This window comes from Salmo salar, chromosome ssa13 (genome assembly GCF_905237065.1).
Source record: "Salmo salar chromosome ssa13, Ssal_v3.1, whole genome shotgun sequence".
Lineage (NCBI taxonomy): Eukaryota > Metazoa > Chordata > Actinopteri > Salmoniformes > Salmonidae > Salmo > Salmo salar.
The window spans coordinates 86,764,608-86,785,669 of record NC_059454.1 but is presented as its reverse complement, the minus strand read 5'-3'; the positions used below and the strand labels follow the sequence as shown (position 1 = coordinate 86,785,669).

The 21,062-nt window shown below is 40.9% G+C and overlaps 2 protein-coding genes across 5 annotated transcripts; both read right to left on the bottom strand.

Annotated features, from left to right (window-relative positions):
• Nucleotides 1-3,922: 3,922 nt before the first annotated feature.
• LOC106567767 (non-POU domain-containing octamer-binding protein) lies at nucleotides 3,923-8,951 on the bottom strand. 2 transcript variants are annotated; one of them, XM_014137483.2, is made up of 10 exons: nucleotides 8,791-8,951; nucleotides 7,979-8,105; nucleotides 7,693-7,886; nucleotides 6,094-6,395; nucleotides 5,892-5,987; nucleotides 5,538-5,734; nucleotides 5,122-5,309; nucleotides 4,837-4,858; nucleotides 4,626-4,726; nucleotides 3,923-4,421 (listed from the first exon to the last, which is right to left on the bottom strand). In XM_014137483.2, the coding sequence occupies exons 2-10, from the start codon at nucleotides 8,103-8,105 to the stop codon at nucleotides 4,317-4,319; spliced, it is 1,332 nt and encodes a 443-aa protein (XP_013992958.1). In that variant the 5' UTR covers nucleotides 8,791-8,951; the 3' UTR covers nucleotides 3,923-4,316. The 2 variants fall into 2 exon arrangements, with proteins under 2 accessions (XP_013992958.1, XP_013992959.1); XM_014137484.2 differs by having other exon boundaries at nucleotides 3,923-4,418.
• A 7,862-nt stretch (nucleotides 8,952-16,813) lies between these two features.
• zgc:113208 (uncharacterized) lies at nucleotides 16,814-20,764 on the bottom strand. 3 transcript variants are annotated; one of them, XM_014137485.2, is made up of 6 exons: nucleotides 20,382-20,764; nucleotides 19,964-20,119; nucleotides 19,785-19,883; nucleotides 19,600-19,670; nucleotides 17,525-17,655; nucleotides 16,814-17,420 (listed from the first exon to the last, which is right to left on the bottom strand). In XM_014137485.2, the coding sequence occupies exons 1-6, from the start codon at nucleotides 20,584-20,586 to the stop codon at nucleotides 17,186-17,188; spliced, it is 897 nt and encodes a 298-aa protein (XP_013992960.2). In that variant the 5' UTR covers nucleotides 20,587-20,764; the 3' UTR covers nucleotides 16,814-17,185. The 3 variants fall into 3 exon arrangements, with proteins under 3 accessions (XP_013992960.2, XP_013992962.1, XP_013992961.1); XM_014137487.2 differs by having other exon boundaries at nucleotides 19,785-19,872; XM_014137486.2 differs by having other exon boundaries at nucleotides 19,964-20,114.
• Between the last annotated feature and the right edge of the window lie 298 nt (nucleotides 20,765-21,062).

Below are 21,062 nucleotides of genomic sequence, written 5' to 3'. Positions count from 1 at the left end.
AATGCCCGCCCTTCTCACCATTTCATTGGTGGTTGACTTTATGTGTGCATGTTCTTTCGATGCACATTGGCTCACACGCATGTGTTCGAGCATATCAACAATTTCTCTGGTTTCAATTTTACGCAGATGCAGCCATGCTTGTTCAGGAGAGTTGGTGTGCGCAAGACTGAGAAAGTAGGCTTGCTCTAATAAATAATTGTACAAAATAATGATTACAGCAAATATGGTTTATAACTTTGAGATCTGGTGCTAAAACCCCAGTGTATTCTAAAATCAGAGCTGGAGAAGCATAACTGTCGAGTTTACAAGTATAATTCCTGATATGTTTTAGTTCATTCCGGTTCGACCTAGCTACCGAACTGCCGTTAGCTCTGTAGCTGGCTAGATAGATAGCAAGAGGGAAACAATGGCAGAATACACTATCCTATATACTTACTTTACTTTTTTCTGTTGTCACTTTACGAGATGTGTACCTGAGCAACATATTTTCTTATCACCATGATGCTCCTCAATCTGTCAACAATGTGGACACTGACTTTAAACGCCATCAGCCTGATCAGATCAGGCAAATCTGCCAAATGTGGAGCATCCTAGTGAGGTTCTGGATCTGAACTTGAGTTTTTGGTAGCTAATAGCAATTTATTTTCACCAGTTTGAATTGTTAACATAATTTATAAAAACATCACTTCACCTTGCAGGATAGTGTACAGATGAGTTCCCCAGTGTTTCCTGCGGATACAACGAGATGTTTAAAGAGCCGTCTCAACCTATTAGCCAGTCTTACTCTAGCATAAGAATAGCGGGGGAGAACTATCCAATGACACAATTTACTGATAAATGGGTATCTCTGAAGAAATTACTTTAACATTATTCTTCATCTAGCTGGCTAATCTGTGTCTCATCTGCATTGTGTTTTGGTATACCTCTTTCCTTCTAGGTACATTGGAAACTACAACAGTGCCTTGCAAAAGATTTCATCCCCCTTGGCAGTTTTCCTATTTTGTTGCATTTCAACCTGGATTTTTTGTTTGGATTTCATGTAATGGACATAGAAAATAGTCCAAATTGGTGAAGTGAAATGAAAAATAACTTGTTTAAAACAATTATACAAAACAGAAATGGTGCACACATATGTATTCACCCCCTTTGCTATGAAGCCCCTAAATAAGATCTAGTGCAACCAATTATCTTCAGAAGTCACATTATTAGTTAAATAAAGTTCACCTGTGTGCAATCTAAGTGTCACATGATCTCAGTAAAAATACACCTGTTCTTGAAGGCCTCAGTCTGCAACACCACTAAGCAAGGGGCACCATGAAGCCCAAAGAGTTCTCCAAACAGGTCAGGGACAAAGTTGTGGAGAAGTGCAGATCAGGGTTGGGTTATAAAAAAAGATCCAAAACTTTAAACATCCCACGAAGCACCATTAAATCCATTATTAAAAAATTGAAAGAATATGGCACCACCACAAACCTGCCAAGAGAGGGCCGCCCACCAAAACTCACAGCTCAGGCAAGGAGGGCATTAATCAGAGAGGCAACAGAGAGTAAAGATAACCCAGAAGGAGCTGCAAAGCTCCACAGTGGAGATTGGAGGATCTGTCCATAGGACCACTTTAAGTCGTACACTCCACAGAGCTGGGCTTTATGGAAGAGTGGCCAGAAAAAAGCCATTGCTTAGAGAAAAAAAATAAGCAAACACATTTGGTGTTTGCCAAAAGGCATGCGAGAGACTAAAATAGAGCTTTTTGGCCATCAAGGAAAATGCTATGTCTGGCACAAACCCAACACCTCTCACCATCCCCACAGTGAAGCATGGTGGTGGCAGTATCATGCTGTGGGGATGTTGTTCCATCGGCAGGGACTGGGAAATCGGTCAGAATTGAAGGAATGATGGATGGTGCTAAATACAGAGAAATTCTTGAGGGAAACCTGTTTGTCTTCCAGAGATTTGAGACAAAGGTTCACCTTCCAGCAGGACAATGACCCTAAACATACTGATAAAGCAACACCTTTGAGTGGTTTAAGGGGAAACATTTAAATGTCTTGGAATGGCCTAGTCAAAGCCCAGACCTCAATCCAATTGAGAATGTGGTATGACTTAAAAATTGCTGTACACCAGCAGAACCCATCCAACTTGAAGGAGCTGGAACAGTTTTTCCTTGAACAATGGGCCAAAATCCCAGTGGGTGAATAGTTACGCACACTCAAGTTGTTTTTGTCTAATTTCTTGTTTCACAAATATTTAGCATCTTCAAAGTGGTAGGCATGTTGTGTAACTCAAATGATCCAACCCCCCCCCAAAATCCCTTTTAATTCCAGGTTGTAAAGCAACAAAATAGGAAAAGAAAAATGCCAAGGGTGGTGAATACTTTCACAAGTCACTGTACTGCAAAATGTCCATCACTGATTGGTAATGGTCAAAACCTATTCCCTGCACTTGGAATGGACACTCCTGGAATATGGTCATGGAGCCAACAGAACACGGTAGCTTTTTGCGCCATCTTCAACTATGCAAAGTAGACTATTGGTTTTGGGCTAAATGTGATTGTTTACAATTATGCATCTGATATTTTCCTGCATGCTGACATTTTCATTCAGCAGCATCTTAGAGATTGGCTCCCGAGTGGTGCAGCGGTCTAAGGCACTGCATCTCAGTGCAAAAGGCGTCACTACAGTTCCTGGTTTGAATACAGGCTGTTTCACATCCGGCCGTGATTGGGAGTCCCATAGGGCGGCGTACAATTGGCCCAACGTCATCCGGGTTTGGCCATCATTGTAAATAAGAATTTGTTCTTACCTAGTTAAAGGTTACACACCCTAGTATTATCCACTGGTGCTTTTGAAGTGACACTTGACAGTGAGCTAGTGTTGTCCTTTAAGTGGCTTACTGCGGAGCTTGCCAAACCTTTTCACTCATGAAATAGATGTGGCACAGTCTATGGCCACAAGCTCTGTCCCCTCTTGTTGGCCGATTGCTAATGCATGACTCAAACATTACAGCAAAATCAACAGGCTAAAAAACATTAGCTGACATGGGCTAGTTGATCTGGACATTTGACAAGTTCTAAATAAACTCTCACGTTCTGCAATGACAAGAGAAACTGCTGATGCATTACCTCATTTCAAAATTGACCACCTTGTATTGCATCGATGGGTAGAAACAACTAAAGTTCTCTCAAATATACAGAATATTAGTGTTCTATTCATTCCCCTTTTTCTCTACAGATAGACCAATGTGGTCCAAGCTTGAATTAGGATACATCCCTACTTTCTGAGATCTTGGATGGTTGCTTGTAGTTAACATGCAGGCTAAGTCTACACTTCAAGCTAACAAAAGACTGTCTCATGGCTAAATTAAGGTCTGCACTAAACAGTATGCTGTGGGTTCAAGCCTGATGTCCTGCCACATCATATTCCTGCTGCCCTTGGAAACATGGAATACCTCGTAGCTTGCTTTTTTCCATTTAACGGCAACTATAAAAGAAAGATATTACTGACAGATCTGATGAACGTCAAATCAATAGGGAATTACCCTTTTGTTTTGATCTGTAAATAAATGTCAAGCGCAGTTTGTCAATGTGAGTTGTAGACTGGCAAAAAGTTGAACTGTTAGACAAACACGAGTTAAGTGGCAATAAGAGTAACACCCTATTTTACAGTACATTAGACCATAGGAACAATGGTATGCTTCACTCAAATACCTTTATACTATTTTTATATCATTTTCACTGATGTGTAGCAGTGCTTTAGTAAAAATCGAAATGCTTTAAAGACCAAGTCTTCAAATCATACTTGTAACTACATTGTCCTCTTATGCATGTCTTCTATACCGTCGCTGAACCAGCCTTTTGAAGGAAAGGATTACATTCTAACAGTTAACATGAACATTAAAACATGAAAAAGTACCAAAAAAACCTACATGGAATTAAGATTTTATTTAAAGCTGTTCAGAAAGGCCTAGAGAGAGAATGAGCGTGACAAATGTACTATTGCTATATAAAAGTACATTGTTTTGAGGAGTGGTGTAGTGGTATAAAAATAGCTGGGTAAACTGATCGCCGGTCACGATGAAAAAAAGCAACACTCCACACATTTGCAATGCATTTGCGTTTACCCTCCACTACACCACTGGTTTTGAGGAATAAAAAGAAAGTCTATACAGAAGCAGTATTCATCTGAAATACGAAAATGCCAACTTGACACTTAAAAAAAAAAATCCCCATACAATTTTTCACAGTACATAAAATGTAATAATCCATGTATGACTTAAAATATAGTACAGTTTGAAAAGTAAAAAAAGTTGAATTGACCATTTTAGAATCTGCGACGCTTGTTGGAAAAGTCAGCAGGGCCTTGGCCAGGGCCTCTTGCGAAGCCAGGTTGGCCTCCTACGGGCATGGTGTCGTTTCCTGCCCCCTGCTGGGAAAAAAACAGAAAATGCATAACATCAGTGACAATGACAAATGAAAGTGAGTCTGTTGCAGCAGTATATTTACATGACACTATTAGGACACCAGCGGTGAAATGATCAAAAACATGTTTATGTTCTCTTTGGCACAATAAATTAGTTAATCTTGGTATGTAAATATATTGTTTGTTATTCTAAGTGGTCTCTTATATTACCATTAAAGGGGGGTTCTCAGCAGGCATGTTGGCAGCTCCAGGGTTGGGCCCGCTGGGCTTTCCTTCAACACCACCCATTGAGTTTCTGTTCATTCCTTGACCTACACCAAACCAAGACAGACAGCACATCTGCAAACCAATGCAATATATACTAGATAACATGGTGCCCTTGATAGCTCAGTGAAGATCTGACCGCTAATGGAAAACTTACCTTGCATGTGCATCCGCATCTCCTGCTCCCACAAAAAAAGAAGATAAAAACACATTCAAGGTATTTCTTAAATCAGATACATTAAACAATATACATCTTCCAGAATACCCAACCAAAATTGTTTTTTATTTAAGCAAATACTTGTCCTTTTTCCAATTGCTGAATACCAGTAACCACAAACAAAACAATTGTTAAGATGCTTAGAAACATTTTAGGCAACTTTCATTTCTGTGTATTGAGGAATAAATCTGTGCATTTAAGCAGTGTCAAGAAGCAAGGACTCACATTTCCAGGGAAGTTCCCCTTGAAGCCCTCCTGCTGCCTCCTCATCCTCTCCTCGGTGTGCATCCTCATCTCCTCTTCCCTCCTGCGATGCTCCTCTTCCTGACGCAATTCCATCTGCTTCCTCTTCTGCATCTCCTGGTTATGGAGCTCCTCCATTCTCCTCAGCTCCTCCTGACGCCTCAGCAGGTCTATAACGAGATGAACACCCCATTTGTTAGTAACCCAGTCAAAAGACCTAAAACATATGAATCAATTGCCAACAGGACTACATTCAAGCGGTGTGGTATGCGATTGACCTCTAGGCTAAATCTGGTGGTAGGACACTTTTCCAATAAGACACAACATTGTGTTCATCAGTATCCTAAACTTTGTATTGATATGCGTCTTTAGAGTGGCCCGAGACCATACATGCATACCTTGTCTCATCAGGACAACCTGGTGCTCATGTCTGGCTGCCTCCATCTCCTGCTCCAGCTTCTCCTGAGCCTCCTTTATGTTCCTGTCGACCTGCTCATATTGCTGCTTCTCCATCTCCAAAAGGGCCTTCCAGCGCATTGCATACTCATACTCAAATGTCCCTGGCTGAGCAAACCTTGGTGGATGCTCCCGCTCCCTGGCGGAGAGGTTTTACATAAGAGAAACAGCTCAGTACGCAACATTTTCAAGTTATGGATTGTACCTCTTTTCAGCAGCAAAGTGTGAGATTGTTGTACACACAGTTCTGACCAATGCATTCTGAGAAAGTATGCCAACTCCGTATGATTACTCACTTGTGAAAAACTTGATTTTTGTTTACAATCCTCTCTGGCAGTCCCTCATCCTCATCAAACTGCTCCATTGGTTCGACTGTTACTGGCCTGGGGAATCTGAAAGCAGAAAACAATCAGCATGACGACTTCTGCCATTTTGAAAACCTCACAACAAATGCATTTGAAACAACATGTTTTAATACATTTCCAGCATAATACTTACGCAGTCAATAGAAAGGCTCCATCTGCACACCTATCCAGAGCCTTCCTTGCTGCAGGCTTGGCTGTGTATTCCACAATCCCCTTTCCTGTGGGTCTCCCTCTATCATCCACTATAACTATGGCCCTTTCAATCTGGCCAAAGAAGGAGAAAGCCTCTTCCAGGAGCTCATTGGAAATGAACTGTGGCAAATTCCTCACAGCTAGAGCAGCACCATGTGTCGCAAACCGCACGCGCAACTGTCTGCCTCTGAATGAGGTTTCATCAAGTTCGGCTTTAGCAATCTCAGCCACTGTTTTGGTCTCCTGTTGGTAGAAAATTATAAAATTAGAACATTTCCAAATTGGTCACATAAATAGAAAGGTTGGCTATTTAGCAACAAAACCAACACTTAGGGCAAAACAGACAGGGTTGGCTTAAGGCATCAGCATGCATTAGTTTGGCTGGCGCCCAACCGAACTCAGCTAGCCAAACGAGAGTTCTTGCATATTGCCTTAAAAAACCTTGGCTTGAAAAACTAGGGAAAAAAAGCGACAATAGCACCGTTTGTCCATTTTGAGATGACATAGCCAGCATACACTTCCTCAAAAGTCAGAAATTTCATTTAACTAGGCAAGTCAGTTAAGAACTAATTCTTATTTACAATGACGGCCTACCCCGGACAAACCCTCCCCTAACCCAGACGACGCTGGGCCAATTGTACAGCCCGGGATCGAACCAGGGTCTGTAGTGACACTTCTAGCACAGATGCAGTGCCTTAGACCGCTGCATCTAAGATGAGATTTTAGTCACGCAATTTCACATCTAATATGTTTGCAGTATTTCTCAATGAAAAAATGTGCATGAAAATGAGTTGTCTCTGGTTGAATGACAAAGACTATTGAAGCATCCCTACCACTGACCAATTGCCAACAAAGGGGTGTAGACTTCGGCTTGCCTCCAGAAAAAAAAAAAAGTGTGCGCGCCCGAACAGCTGAAAAAACCCTCACCGAAGCACAAAATGTCAAAATGTTGTCATATAAAATGCACAAACTCTTCCAAACTGTTTCGGCTGGGAAGCATGCAGACGGCTTTAGACAACATGTAAACTATTTTGTCTCCAAATGTTCATTGAAAACAAAAACATTTGCACAATGAGCGCTTGTCTCACATACATCATTAGAGTTGTTAGTTAGCTAGCGAATTTTAGCCATATTAGCATGCACATGACAGTCAAAACATGCCATGGTATCAATAAGATATGTGCTGAAACGAAGCCAAGATTGTTGCTAGCTATCTGACCGTTCAGATTCATAATGTACACCTTCCAGCCACCTCGTTGCGCAAATCATGTGTGAGGTCAGCCAGCCAGTCTGTTTTCCATATAATTTAGGATTGAGGAATATAACTTCTATCACTTGAATATGCTGCTGCAACAGAGTGGAAATTCCACCTGACCGGGGTGCGAACTCACAACCCTTCTCAACGTAACAACTCACTCGAGGCACTCAATACCACTGACCTGGAAATGCCAAGGCAATTCTGAATCCGGGGCGACAGCATTTACAGATCTCAGTAAGGCAGTAGAGATACACTTGGTCATCCACTACACTAGCAACTTACCAGTCTAATGAATCCAAACCCCCTGTCCTTGTTGATGAAAATCTCAGCTGCCTTGCCATACTTGGAAAACAACTTCTCCACCTCCGCCTCTGTAACACCAGTTGGTAAATTTCCCACAAAGAGACGGCTACGTTGAGTGTAAGTCTTCTCTCCGGGTTTCCTGAAGTTCTGTAGATCTATGGTTATCCCAGCATCTACAGAGAAGCAAAATATTATAATCATCTAATATAGGAGGATTTCATTTCCTTCCAATACAGGGCTCAGGAGGCAATGAATCCCATCTTACTTGGGCTCTCCTGCTCATCTGCATGCTGTCCATTGCTGTTATCTCCAGGTTTTTTCTGACTTTCCATCTGGTGTCTAGATGGGCCATGATTCTGCTGTTCACCACGGGGGCCCCAGTTTCCTTGCATCTAATAAAAAAGGACAGTCATTAACACAGTCACTACATTAATTATAGAGAACATAATCGGGTTAGCTAGTTATGAAAAAAAATGAAGAAAAGATTCCAAAGCCAGATGAACGATATAACGTTAACTAGCTATTGTAAGTGTTCAGTTAGTTATATAACGTTAACTGATCATTTCACAAAGTCTAAAATATTTTTGGTTAACGTTTAACAAGCAAATAGTAGATGGTAGAGTGGCGTTTTGAGAGATAACGTTACTATCGGCTAAGTAATGAAATGCGACATCGCTAGTTAGTTAAGTTGTCAAGATAGAGTAAAGCGACTACCTAACGCGTTAACGTTAACTAGCCGAATTTGAAAGCCACCTAACTAGCTAGCTAACTAGTTCAAGGCGTGCATTGGCAATTAGCAAACGAACATCGATGTTGAAACAATCCGTTTACGAACTAAAACGTAGTAGCACACGTTCGATAACTAACGATAGCTAGCTGTTAGCTACCTTATATATTTGGGAAGCTGGCTAGCAACATCTCTAGCTAGCTAAGCTAATCACCCTCACTCCTAGCTAACAATAGCTAACTAGCACACTCGTTTTTTTTCTAGCAAATTAATCCAACATATTGCTAACTAATATAAGATACTTCTCAGATGAAAGCACAATTTTTGTATATTCAACCATTACTTCATACCTTTACCAAAATAAATGTTTTGGTCAATACGATTCCAACGCACGTAGCAGGGAAAATCGCTCTATACAAAGAACAGAGAATGGATTTCACAAACAACCTTGATAACGCATGAGAAAGTAGATTTGCTGACGGAGAGGAGGGGGATGTCGTAAAGACATGAAGTGATTGGAACAATTGCCGTCAATTATATAGAGAACAACATATCTAACAATCTGATTGGTGCATATTCTATTTGAACGTTCTTTGATTTTTGTCTGGAAATGACGTTTATAGTTTGTACGACGCTAAAGGGTAAGATAAATTGTAACTGTGTCTTTTTGTAGGCACCAATAACTCCGCCATGGTTTGTTGGACAAAGCCTGAGGGAAATGAATGGCGTTTTGTGATAAACGCCCAAAATAAGGAATGTGGTAAACACAGGCTTAGCAGATTTTATACGTTTTGTTCTATGAGATAATCTTCATCAGCTAAAGTCACTTTTTGTGAATTTTGACAAATGTATGTTATAAAACAAGCACATAAAGGCTTCATAATTCCAGTGGCGACCTGTCATTCAGGGAAGTTTTTGAGGCCTACCTTTAAAAAAGTATAGATTTTTGATTGCCTGTCTGGTGGATTATTGTAATCAAAAAGAGAGACTTTTAGATTTCTTCAAAACAATCAAACTTGATTATTTAATTACTGCACTAATGGAGCTGGTCGGTAATCACCCCTGGAGGTGATCACTGAGAACTCAACGAGCTGGTTTGAGGCACAGTATTTTGTAGCGAAGTCCATCCTCCTTCTGTCTACATGACAAACAACAGATGTATGGAATGGGTCACAAGGTTAAGATTTGTATAAAAGATACTTATAATTCACAGCAGACAGTATCTGCTGTAAAAACAGTTCTCATTGTGTAGAGACCAAGGTCTGGCACGGGAGTCATCTCTCCCTGGTACCTTATAGAACAGAAACATTAACTCATGCTCTGGAATGCAGTATCACCCAAAGACATCGTAAATCTTCCAGAGTCCCATCCTCAGTAGAACACACACAGATGAGCGTTCTAACAACCCCTAATTCAAAACAACCATTTGATGCAATTACAACATTAGAACATCATCTTGCAATTTTTCTCTCACACCTGTTTTGCATATTATTTTGGCATTAATACATACCACATATCAGTTTGCAAACAATGTAAAAATGAAATAATTGAGTTAATAAAGCCGCATACAAACTTGATCTGCTATTCAGGGTGTGTGGTCCCAAGTCTGGGTGTAAGGTCTCTTTTCCAAGCTTAAAAGGATAAACATTCAACATTGGCCATGCTGTCAATCCAGCATGACATCTGCCACGCTCAAAACAACTGGAAACTCGGGAACTGGGAAATCTGACTTCAGTGAGTTCAAGACAACTGGGAACTCTGGGGGAAAAAAACGAGCTCCGGTTGGGATAATACGTTTTGAACGGTCATCCAAGTCGGGAATTCTGGCGTCTTTCAAGAGCTCCGACCTGAAGATCACTGACATCATCATGATTCAACCTTGTTTTTTTCCCAAGTTTCCAGTTGTCTTGAAAGCACCATAAATCCAGAGAATGCCAGACTTTGATGACAAAATTTGCCCACGAAGGACCGCCGCACCACCTCCCTGTTCAAGTGAGCACAGCACAACAAGGCAAGTCTAAAAATGTCTTTATGCTGCTGTATAAATGATGTAATATGCCAGGGAGATATGTATACTGTAGCTAAGAAAGTAATATTAAGTGTATGTTGTGTTGTCCCTCACCCTAAAAATGTTGTCAATTTTCCCCTCTTAATTTCGCCTACTGTTCTCACTTGGCGGTGCACATGTAGCCTATAGCCTGTTTAGAGAAATGTCACCATCAGATATTGTAAGAGCTTTCATTGTCTGCTTATATACCCCCTTTATTTTTCATATGGTTCTGACTTGGTGTACATGGAGAATATGGTAATAACGGCCCATGTTCAATTCTGACGCTGTACATTTCAAAAGTGCTGAACAAATAGTTACACTGACTACGTCCGTCCTAGGTCGCTCATTATTGTCTTAATCGAAATAACAGATTGCCTCTTATCCACTCGTTGTCCCCTTATGCCATAGTTTGTACAGCTCAATTGTCAGTAGAAACCACATTTGTTTAAGCAAGTCAGCCATATCAGCTGTTTTTTAAAATTAGGCTGAATTAACTGTTTCGCTGCCAAACAAGGCTCTGCTGATAGCCGGGGCCCTGTTTCAGAAAGCGGGTTTAGTGACTCAGAGTTAGTTGACCCAGAGTTGAAGGAAACTCTGGGTTTTCGGTTTGACAAAGCCAGTTCAGCTTAACTATGAGTCAGTTACTATAGCAACATACTCCGTGAAGCTAACCTGCTCGCTGGCAGGTTTTCTTCAACTAACCCTGAGTTTCTCCTCCTCTTTAGCTGAAGCCTGCAGACTGAAGGAGGTGTCAGACATGGCGTGTCCTTTTCTTGAAGAGCCAGTTGATATTGAAGCACAAATACTCTGCAGAAATCTCCGTTGGGAGAGGGTAATCAGACCCCGCTTGGATGTTTTATCATTCCCTGATGATTATCTGTTTGAGGGTTTCTGTTTTTCTACACAATCGATCAAATCAAATCAAAGTTTATTTGTCACGTGCGCCAAATACAACAGGTGTAGACCTTACAGTGAAATGCTTACTTACAGGCTCTAACCAATAGTGCAAAAAATGTATTAGGTTAACAATAGGTATGTAAAGAAATAAAACAAAAGTAAAAAGACAGGCTATATACAGTAGCGAGGCTACATACAGGCAACGGTTAGTCAGGCTGATTGAGGTAGTCTGTACATGTAGATATGGTTAAAGTGACTATGCATATATGATGAACATATATGACTAGCATATATTGGCAAAAAAACGAAGTGCAACACAAAGAATTCGTTTCCTGAACTGAGAGCATGTCCACGATGTGTCATATGAATGATATAAGGGCTGAAAATATTGTGAAGATGAATGATCTATCTGCATTGTGTCCCACTTTAACCATATATATACTGTGCCTTGTGAAAGTATTCGGCCACCTTGAACTTTTCGACCTTTTGCCACATTTCAGGCTTCAAACATAAAGATATAAAACTGTAATTTTTTGTGAAGAATCAACAACAAGTGGGACACAATTATGAAGTGGAACGAAATTGATTGGATATTTCAAACTTTTTTAACAAATAAAAAACTGAAAAATTGGCCGTGCAAAATTACTCAGCCCCTTTACTTTCAGTGCAGCAAACTCTCTCCAGAAGTTCAGTGAGGATCTCTGAATGATCCAATGTTGACCTAAATGACTAATGATGATAAATAGAATCCACCTGTGTGTAATCAAGTCTCTGTATAAATGCACCTGCACTGTGATAGTCTCAGAGGTCCGTTTAAAGCGCAGAGAGCATCATGAAGAACAAGGAACACACCAGGCAGGTCCGAGATACTGTTGTGGAGAAGTTTAAAGCCGGATTTGGATACAAAAAGATTTCCCAAGCTTTAAACATCCCAAGGAGCACTGTGCAAGCGATAATATTGAAATGGAAGGAGTATCAGACCACTGCAAATCTACGAAGACCCGGCCGTCCCTCTAAACTTTCAGCTCATACAAGGAGAAGACTGATCAGAGATGCAGCCAAGAGGCCCATGATCACTCTGGATGAACTGCAGAGATCTACAGCTGAGGTGGGAGACTCTGTCCATAGGACAACAATCAGTCGTATACTGCACTTTTCTGGCCTTTATGGAAGAGTGGCAAGAAGAAAGCCATTTCTTAAAGATATCCATAAAAGGTGTCGTTTAAGGTTTGCCACTAGCCACCTGGGAGACACACCAAACATGTGGAAGAAGGTGCTCTGGTCAGATGAAACCAAAATCGAACTTTTTGGCAACAATGCAAAACGTTATGTTTGGCGTAAAAGCAACACAGCTCATCACCCTGAACACACCATCCCCACTGTCAAACATGGTGGTGGCAGCATCATGGTTTGGGCCTGCTTTTCTTCAGCAGGGGCAGGGAAGATGGTTAAAATTGATGGGAAGATGGATGGAGCCAAATACAGGACCATTCTGGAAGAAAACCTGATGGAGTCTGCAAAAGACCTGAGACTGGGACGGAGAGTTGTCTTCCAACAAGACAATGATCCAAAACATAAAGCAAAATCTACAATGGAATGGTTCACAAATAAACATATCCAGGTGTTAGAATGGCCAAGTCAAAGTCCAGACCTGAATCCAATCGAGAATCTGTGGAAAGAACTGAAAACTGCTGTTCACAAACGCTTGTATAAAAGAACACAGAAAGAAACTCTAGCATTTGTGTGATTTGAATCACTTGAGATTAGTGGTAAAATGAGCTCGAGCTGTTTTGCAAGGAGGAATGGGCAAAAAATTCAGTCTCTCGATGTGCAAAACTGATAGAGACATACCCCAAGCGACTTACAGCTGTAATCGCAGAAAAAGGTGGCGCTACAAAGTATTAACTTAAGGGGGCTGAATAATTTTGCACGCCCAATTTTTCAGTTTTTTATTTGTTAAAAAAGTTTGAAATATCCAATAAATTTCGTTCCACTTCATGATTGTGTCCCACTTGTTGTTGATTCTTCACAAAAAAATACAGTTTTATATCTTTATGTTTGAAGCCTGAAATGTGGCAAAGGGTCGAAAAGTTCAAGGGGGCCGAATACTTTCGCAAGGCACTGTATATATATATATATATATATATATATACTGCTCAAAAAAATAAAGGGAACACTTAAACAACACATCCTAGATCTGAATGAAAGAAATAATCTTATTAAATACTTTTTTCTTTACATAGTTGAATGTGCTGACAACAAAATCACACAAAAACAATCAATGGAAATCCAATTTATCAACCCATGGAGGTCTGGATTTGGAGTCACACTCAAAATTAAAGTGGAAAACCACACTACAGGCTGATCCAACTTTGATGTAATGTCCTTAAAACAAGTCAAAATGAGGCTCAGTAGTGTGTGTGGCCTCCAAGTGCCTGTATGACCTCCCTACAACGCCTGGGCATGCTCCTGATGAGGTGGCGGATGGTCTCCTGAGGGATCTCCTCCCAGACCTGGACTAAAGCATCCGCCAACTCTTGGACAGTCTGTAATGCAACGTGGCGTTGGTGGATGGAGCGAGACATGATGTCCCAGATGTGCTCAATTGGATTCAGGTCTGGGGAACGGGTGGGCCAGTCCATAGCATCAATGCCTTCCTCTTGCAGGAACTGCTGACACACTCCAGCCACATGAGGTCTAGCATTGTCTTGCATTAGGAGGAACCCAGGGCCAACCGCACCAGCATATGGTCTCACAAGGGGTCTGAGGATCTCATCTCGGTACCTAATGGCAGTCAGGCTACCTCTGGCGAGCACTTGGAGGGCTGTGCGGCCCCCCAAAGAAATGCCACCCCACACCATGACTGACCCACCGCCAAACCGGTCATGCTGGAGGATGTTGCAGGCAGCAGAACGTTCTCCACGGCGTCTCCAGACTCTGTCACGTCTGTCACATGTGCTCAGTGTGAACCTGCTTTCATCTGTGAAGAGCACAGGGCGCCAGTGGCGAATTTGCCAATCTTGGTGTTCTCTGGCAAATGCCAAACGTCCTGCACGGTGTTGGGCTGTAAGCACAACCCCCACCTGTGGACGTCGGGCCCTCATACCACCCTCATGGAGTCTGTTTCTGACCACCGCAACGTTATAACTTGGCTCACTGCAGGCCAAGAGCCAGGGTAGAGATGACCATTGGGATGCTCAAGGCCCGGTTCCAGTGCGTTTGTAGGCTCAGGGTTACCCCAGAAAGGGAATGTGACATTATTGTGGCATGTGTGATTCTCCACATTGCCACAATTAGAAGAGAACAATATCCTACTCAACCAGTGAACGATCCTGACCACCCTGCTGATGCACGAGATGGAAGAGCAGTCAGAGACAGAATATGCTACCATATTTTCTGATTGACCCATCACCTCCCCAGTGTCAAATAAAGACAATATGCCTTTCTTTTTATTAAGTCTTCTTTATTTCCTGCAAGTACAAATACAGTAGTTAATATTTTTTATGATGTTGTTCAAACAAGTAAAATCATCCACCTGTGGGCACCTCACTCACCTTTAACTGATGTTCCAGCAGTTGTATTTCTATCTTTTGCATCTGCAGCCTTATGTGGTCAATTTCTAAATTACATTTTTCAATTTGGTTCTCCAAGTACACCTTGTACAGCTGTTTCATAGGGAGCTATAGGAACACAAAAAAATGACATTGAATTTCACAGTGCCAGGTCTACTTAGTTTCATTGTAAGTCATGTGCCAAACAGCAGTCTCAACGTCAACAGTGAAGAGGCGACTCCGGGATACTGGCCTTCTAAGCAGATTTCCTCTGTCCAATGTCTGTGTTTGCCCATCTTAATCTTTCATTTTTATTGGCCAGTCTGAGATGTCTTTTTCTTTGCAACTCTGCCTAGAAGGCCAGCATCCTGGAGTCACCTTCTTCACTGTTGACGCTGAGACTGGTGTTTTGCGGGTACTATTTAATGAAGCTGCCAGTTCAGGACTTGTGAGGCGTCTGTTTCTCAAACTAGACTCTAATGTGCTTGTCCTCTTGCTCAGTTGTGCACCGGGGCCTCCCACTCCTTTCTATTCTGGTTAGAGCCCGTTTGCGCTGTTCTGTGAAGGGAGTAGTACACAGCGTTGTACAAGATCTTCAGTTTCTTGGCAATTTCTCACATGGAATAGCCTTTATTTCAAGGAACAAGAATAGACTGACAAGTTTCAGAAGGAAGTTCTTTGTTTCTGTCCATTTTGAGCCTGTAATCGAACCCACAAATGCTGATGCTCCAGATACTCAACTAGTCTAAAGAAGGCCAGTTTTATTGCTTCTTTAATCAGACAACAGTTTTCAGCTGAGCTAACATAATTGCAAAATGGTTTTCTAATCATCAATTAGCCTTTTAAAATTATGAACTTGGATTAGCTAACGCAACATGCCATTGGAACACAGGAGTGATGGTTGCTGATAATGGGCCTCTGTACATTAAAAATCAGCCGTTTCCAGCTACAATAGTCATTTACAACATTAACAATGTCTACACTATTTCTGATCAATTTGATGTTATTTTAATGGACAAAAATGTTTGCTTATCTTTCAAAAACAAGGACATTTCTAAGTGACCCCAAACTTTTTAACGGTAATGTATACTCAAATTCTGCATACGCATTCATTAATATTTCTAACTCCACTAGGGAGAGAAATAGGAGGTTCGAGCCCTTTTTTCTCCTGTTGCCATGATGAATCATGTTATCTGCATTCCATTGATGAGGGCTTTTAATCTCCTCATGCACATGCTTTACTCTGGGTTAACTTAACTCAGTTGATTTAACTAATTGTTATCACCTGTTCTGAAACCAAAAACTCAAGAGTTTGAGAGCTCAGAATTAGTCAACCCAGAGTTCAGGTTTAAACTCAGTTTGTTAAACCTGCTTTCTGAAACAGGGCCCAGGTTTAGCAGTGGTAAGGTGTTGGGTTGTTGAGACAGCTTAAAGTAGGCCCTACCAGGTTGTGGGCACTGTTTGTCACCGTTATAGTGCAATGAATGTATTGTTTAATGTTGTGTAGTGGCTTTGCTGGCATGCATTAAAACAAATGTTTTAATTGTTTGCCCCACCAAGATTTACATGCTAAAATCACTGGATAATTCATAAAGGATTTGTATGTTAACTAACTCAAATGTACATATAAAGCCCTTTTTACATAACTGCTATTATATCACAGAACAAAACGTATAACATCGCCTTATTTTTAGCGATTATTCCAAAACCCTATACTTTCTTCCCTTCGAGATGGCTGAACAATCCAGAGGTAACTCATTTCCGGGTTTTAGGACTACAAGCTGGTGAGCGCTGTAGCTCATATTCTTTTTGCAGCGCACAATACCCACTTAGAAATACGCATGAGAATAACAATTAGACAGAAGCTCCAAGAAATGGAGTTAGGTATCAAATTTTTTTTTTAAGTCACATTAAAGTTAAACATTGCATTTCCAGTATCAAAAACACCACAAACATTGCATTTCCAGTATCAAAAACACCACAAACACACGTTTGCAAATAAAACAGTCAAACTCGTGCACTTATTTCTGTACCCCAGTGGAGGCTGGTGGGAGGAGCTATAGGAGGATGGGATCGTTGTTATGGCTGGAATTAAATAAATGGAATCAAATGTCGTTTCCATATGTTTGATCTGTTTGATAACGTTCCATTTAAATTCCTTCCAGCCATTACAATGAGCCCGCCCTATAGCTCCACCCACCAGCCTCCCTACTGTACCCATATAATGAATACAAGCAGGGTGCACAGTTATTTTGGCTTAACCCTCTTGGCACCCTCCTTGTAGTCCTCCTTGGTCAGTCGGTAACCCCAGTGCTGTAATGTCTGTCTGACCACAGGAGAGATTGTTGGGTTGTCAAAGCCACAGCCTGACCGGACTACTTTGGCGATAAGATTATTTCTCCACCGGCCTTTTACCCCAGCACACTTTGCCCATCGCCCGATCTGACGCTCATCATCCTTAGTACGCCGACCATGGTAAAACCTGTAGGGAATTTACATTTCAGAGTAAGAAGACACTAATGTAGGAGAATAGAAAGGAGCCTTATTATACCCAGTCTGAATGTACTGTATATATTCTGCAAATACCTGCAGTACCACTGAAACCACCCATAGGGATCCTGGGTTACAATCCATCCACTGCTTTCCCACATTTCTAGACTGCCTCCACACTTCACTTTGTATGTGTTTACACTCTCTCTGCATGTTGATGAGGCCACCTGTATGGGGAAACACATAATGCATTATTTATTATAAGCAGTGTGAGCCTGGCTTTGTAATGTCTTATTAGTAGGGATGCACGATATATCAGTGAACATATCAGAATCGGACGATATTAGCTAAAAATGCCAACATCAGTATCGGCCCGATGTCTAGTTTAATGCCGATGTGGAAAACCAAAGTTTTCCAAAAAAAAATCAAAGCTGACGTGCATACCTATATAACGTAGGTACATGACGTAATGATGTCACGTAAAATTATGCGCTACATGTGCAACACAGCATTCCTAACCTAGCCCACAATGTCTGCTGTGTGGATCGAGCAGTCAACAAGTCGAGCAGTCATTTGAAAGAGTAAGAACATTTCAGCGAGACAACTCAAAGGCGAAATCCATTAATGCCAAGATAATGGAATCCATTGCCCTTGACAATCAACCATTCTCTGTTGTGGGTGATGTTGGATTTCTCGCGACTGGTCGAGCACCGGTACACACTACCAAGTGCGCTATTTTTCCAATTTTGACCTACCAGAGTTACACAGTAATACGCTAATGTTTTCTGGCTGTCACTGAGTAGACTGATACCCCATGTCATTCATCCACAATCCATAAGTAAGGCTGTACAGTGAAATAAGTATGCCCTCAATGCAATTCTAAAGTATAATACATCCAGTGTGATTTCAACCGATTTTTGATTTTCTATAACATTCCAAACTCGTTTAGCATGATCTATTCAATTATGGCATAATTCTACTATTTGTATTAATTTGCATCACTGTCAATGACATACTTTTGTGGCTGATCCTTATTGTGGCTAGCTTCACATAGATGGGTCCGACCACCATTAATCAAATAAGAACTGTCTTATAAATTAGGGTTATTTTAGATGATAACAACTAGCTATATAGTTAGCTAGCTAACTATATAGCTACTGAAACAGATGGCGTTTTGCTATGTTTTTGGGGAAGAACATTGCTTGCATCCATGAGCTAGCTAGCTAGCTTTTTTTTAAATGACCAGCACTGTAGGTACGCGAGACAACTTCACCAGCATCATAGCATACGGATCGATGAATCGTTGTGACATATGAAATACGAGTGATATCAATGTGTAATAACTACGTCAAAAATGTATGAACACGTTAAATTATGTGACGTGCAGTCATATTCAGGTCCTGATTGGTCAAATAGTGTTATTTGACCTGTATCTTTTTGACACGCAAAGACCCAAATGGCATTCCATAGAAATCCTGGTTGAGAATGAAACGACTGAATAAATGAACAACGAAACAGCACAGCAAGTAAATGAAAGAACTAGGTTTTGATTATGTTTTACTGGTAAATGACAACAAAATATTTTTTTGGTCAGTGTGGTGTGTGTGTAACCCTTATTTAACTAGGCAAGTCAGTTAAGAACAAATTCTTATTTACAATGATGGCCTACCCCGGACGACGCTGGGCCAATTGTGCGCCGCCCTATGGGACTCCCAATCATGGCCGGATGTGATACAGCCTGGATTCAAACCAGGGAATGTAGTGAAGCCTCCTGCACTGAGATGCAGTGCCTTAGAGCGCTGCGTCCATGTGTGTTAACTATTTAACTGTACTAGAATGCTAAAAAGGCCACTAAAATTTTAAATATCGGATATCGGTATCTGTTTTTTTTGGCAAGGAAAATATCGGTTCATATATTTCTACAAATTTCCAAATGACTCAAAAAGTCTAACTTGGTCAGGATCATTATGCGATCATAACAACATTGGTGGGCATGCTTATGACAAGTCTTATAATGCTTTATTTCTGCATTATACCAATCAGCTTTAATTGTTCAGTCTTGTTTGGGTGTCTATTACAATGAATGTGTTCATAGGTGTTTTAGCGTTAATTTGGTTTGGTAGGTCTAAACGCAGTCAGTGTGTAGAGTAGGTTTGGTTTCGTATAATCACCTGTGTGGGAATGTTCAAACCTTTCAGCCAATCCTCAGGGAGTTCCTTCCATTCATCTTTGTAATTTTGTTCTATGATGAAAGAAACAAAAAAGGTGTGATTAGTAAAGTGGTTAACCTACATTAGTAATTAAGTCATAACATCCAAAGTAATGATTTTAGATTTGTGTGGGATAGGCTACTCACTTGTGACACTTGAGTATATTGGTCTGAAGTAGGTACCACCAAAGCTGCCAGCTTGAAGTACTTCTTTGGGTGACATGTTAGGTTGGAACTGTGGGAAGTCTAAGAAAAATTACTTGTCACCGAGCCTTCTGTGGAATGAATGTCCATGTGTTTAAACAGAGTTGCATATGTAGGCATACCTTTAAAAACAAGTTGTCCTTTGTCATTCTTTGAAACCTCTAGGCATCCATCCCGAATCATCTTCTGGCTTGCATCTTTAGAATTTAGAGAAACTTCTGAACTACCCAAGAATTTGTGTTTTTTCTTGCTTGAGTCCTTCTCCATTTTAACCTTTTCTGTGGGAAAGTAAAATTATTTTAGGTGGCTAACGTATTATTATTTTTTTTTAACCATTGGCCGTGTTCAAGAAGATCAAACCCGCAATGTATCGTGGTTAAATTGTGACTGACTGACTAATAATGAGTCGTTATTTATGATGAATAGTGATTTGTTGATAGTCGTTTTGATGCTCTGGAGCACGGCCATTTTCTATGCAGCATAGTAGGCAGACCTTAGGCCACGTTGTACCCGACTCAAAACCGTGACTCACTCACTTACCCTTGTTCAGAGCTTTATTTGCGCTAGTCTTGCCACTATACTTCGATTTCAGCTTTTTGCAGTCTGGAAAACTTGTCTCAGATGAGGAAGCTTTTCTTTTTGTAGAAGTTGTCCCGCTGCGTTTCTCCATGTTTCGTCTCGTTATGTTCCTTCCTGTAGGCCCTAGACAACGTTCAAATGAAATACATCGAAAACGACCAAGCATCGGAGTTGCACAACCCTAGCTACAATGGATTTGTTGTGAAGAAGAAGGGACTCAACTGTATCCTCAGTATGAATGAATGAGGAAAAAATCGTGTTAAGTAACTGCGCATCTCACTGTTTATGTAAAGCTACGGGTGCGCCTGCTTTACAAGCCAGCGCGCCCCGACCAATGCGCCGGAGTCAGATGACGCGTTCCAATCAACGACATATTAACCCTGGATTGCTGATGCTATGTTTTGGCCATGGAGAGGCTTTGAAGGCGCCAAATTGGCACTCCTCAGAAACGCAGTCTTCCATAGGAATGAATGAAATTGTAGAATGTTTCAAGGACAAAAATTATGTTTATTTAAATATTTTTTGTTGTTGTAGTGGGGACAGTAACATTAGTAGTTTCCAAAATGATGCTTTAAGGAAAATGTTTTTATATATTTTTTGGTTCCAACCAATGGTTTATATATACCTCAGAAAACTGACAGT

Excerpts from the sequence above, each read along its gene's own strand:
- LOC106567767 (XM_014137483.2), bottom strand. The coding sequence starts at position 8,105 with ATGCAAGGAAACTGGGGCCCCCGTGGTGAACAGCAGAATCATGGCCCA. Across the intron at positions 5,735-5,891 it reads AAAAATCAAGTTTTTCACAA|GGAGCGGGAGCATCCACCAA; the intron begins GTGAGTAATCAT and ends CCTCTCCGCCAG. Across the intron at positions 4,727-4,836 it reads GATGCGGATGCACATGCAAG|GTCAAGGAATGAACAGAAAC; the intron begins GTAAGTTTTCCA and ends GGTTTGGTGTAG.
- zgc:113208 (XM_014137485.2), bottom strand. The coding sequence starts at position 20,586 with ATGCTTGGTCGTTTTCGATGTATTTCATTTGAACGTTGTCTAGGGCCT. Across the intron at positions 19,884-19,963 it reads AGGACAACTTGTTTTTAAAG|ACTTCCCACAGTTCCAACCT; the intron begins GTATGCCTACAT and ends AATTTTTCTTAG. Across the intron at positions 17,656-19,599 it reads GTTTGAACATTCCCACACAG|GTGGCCTCATCAACATGCAG; the intron begins GTGATTATACGA and ends TTCCCCATACAG.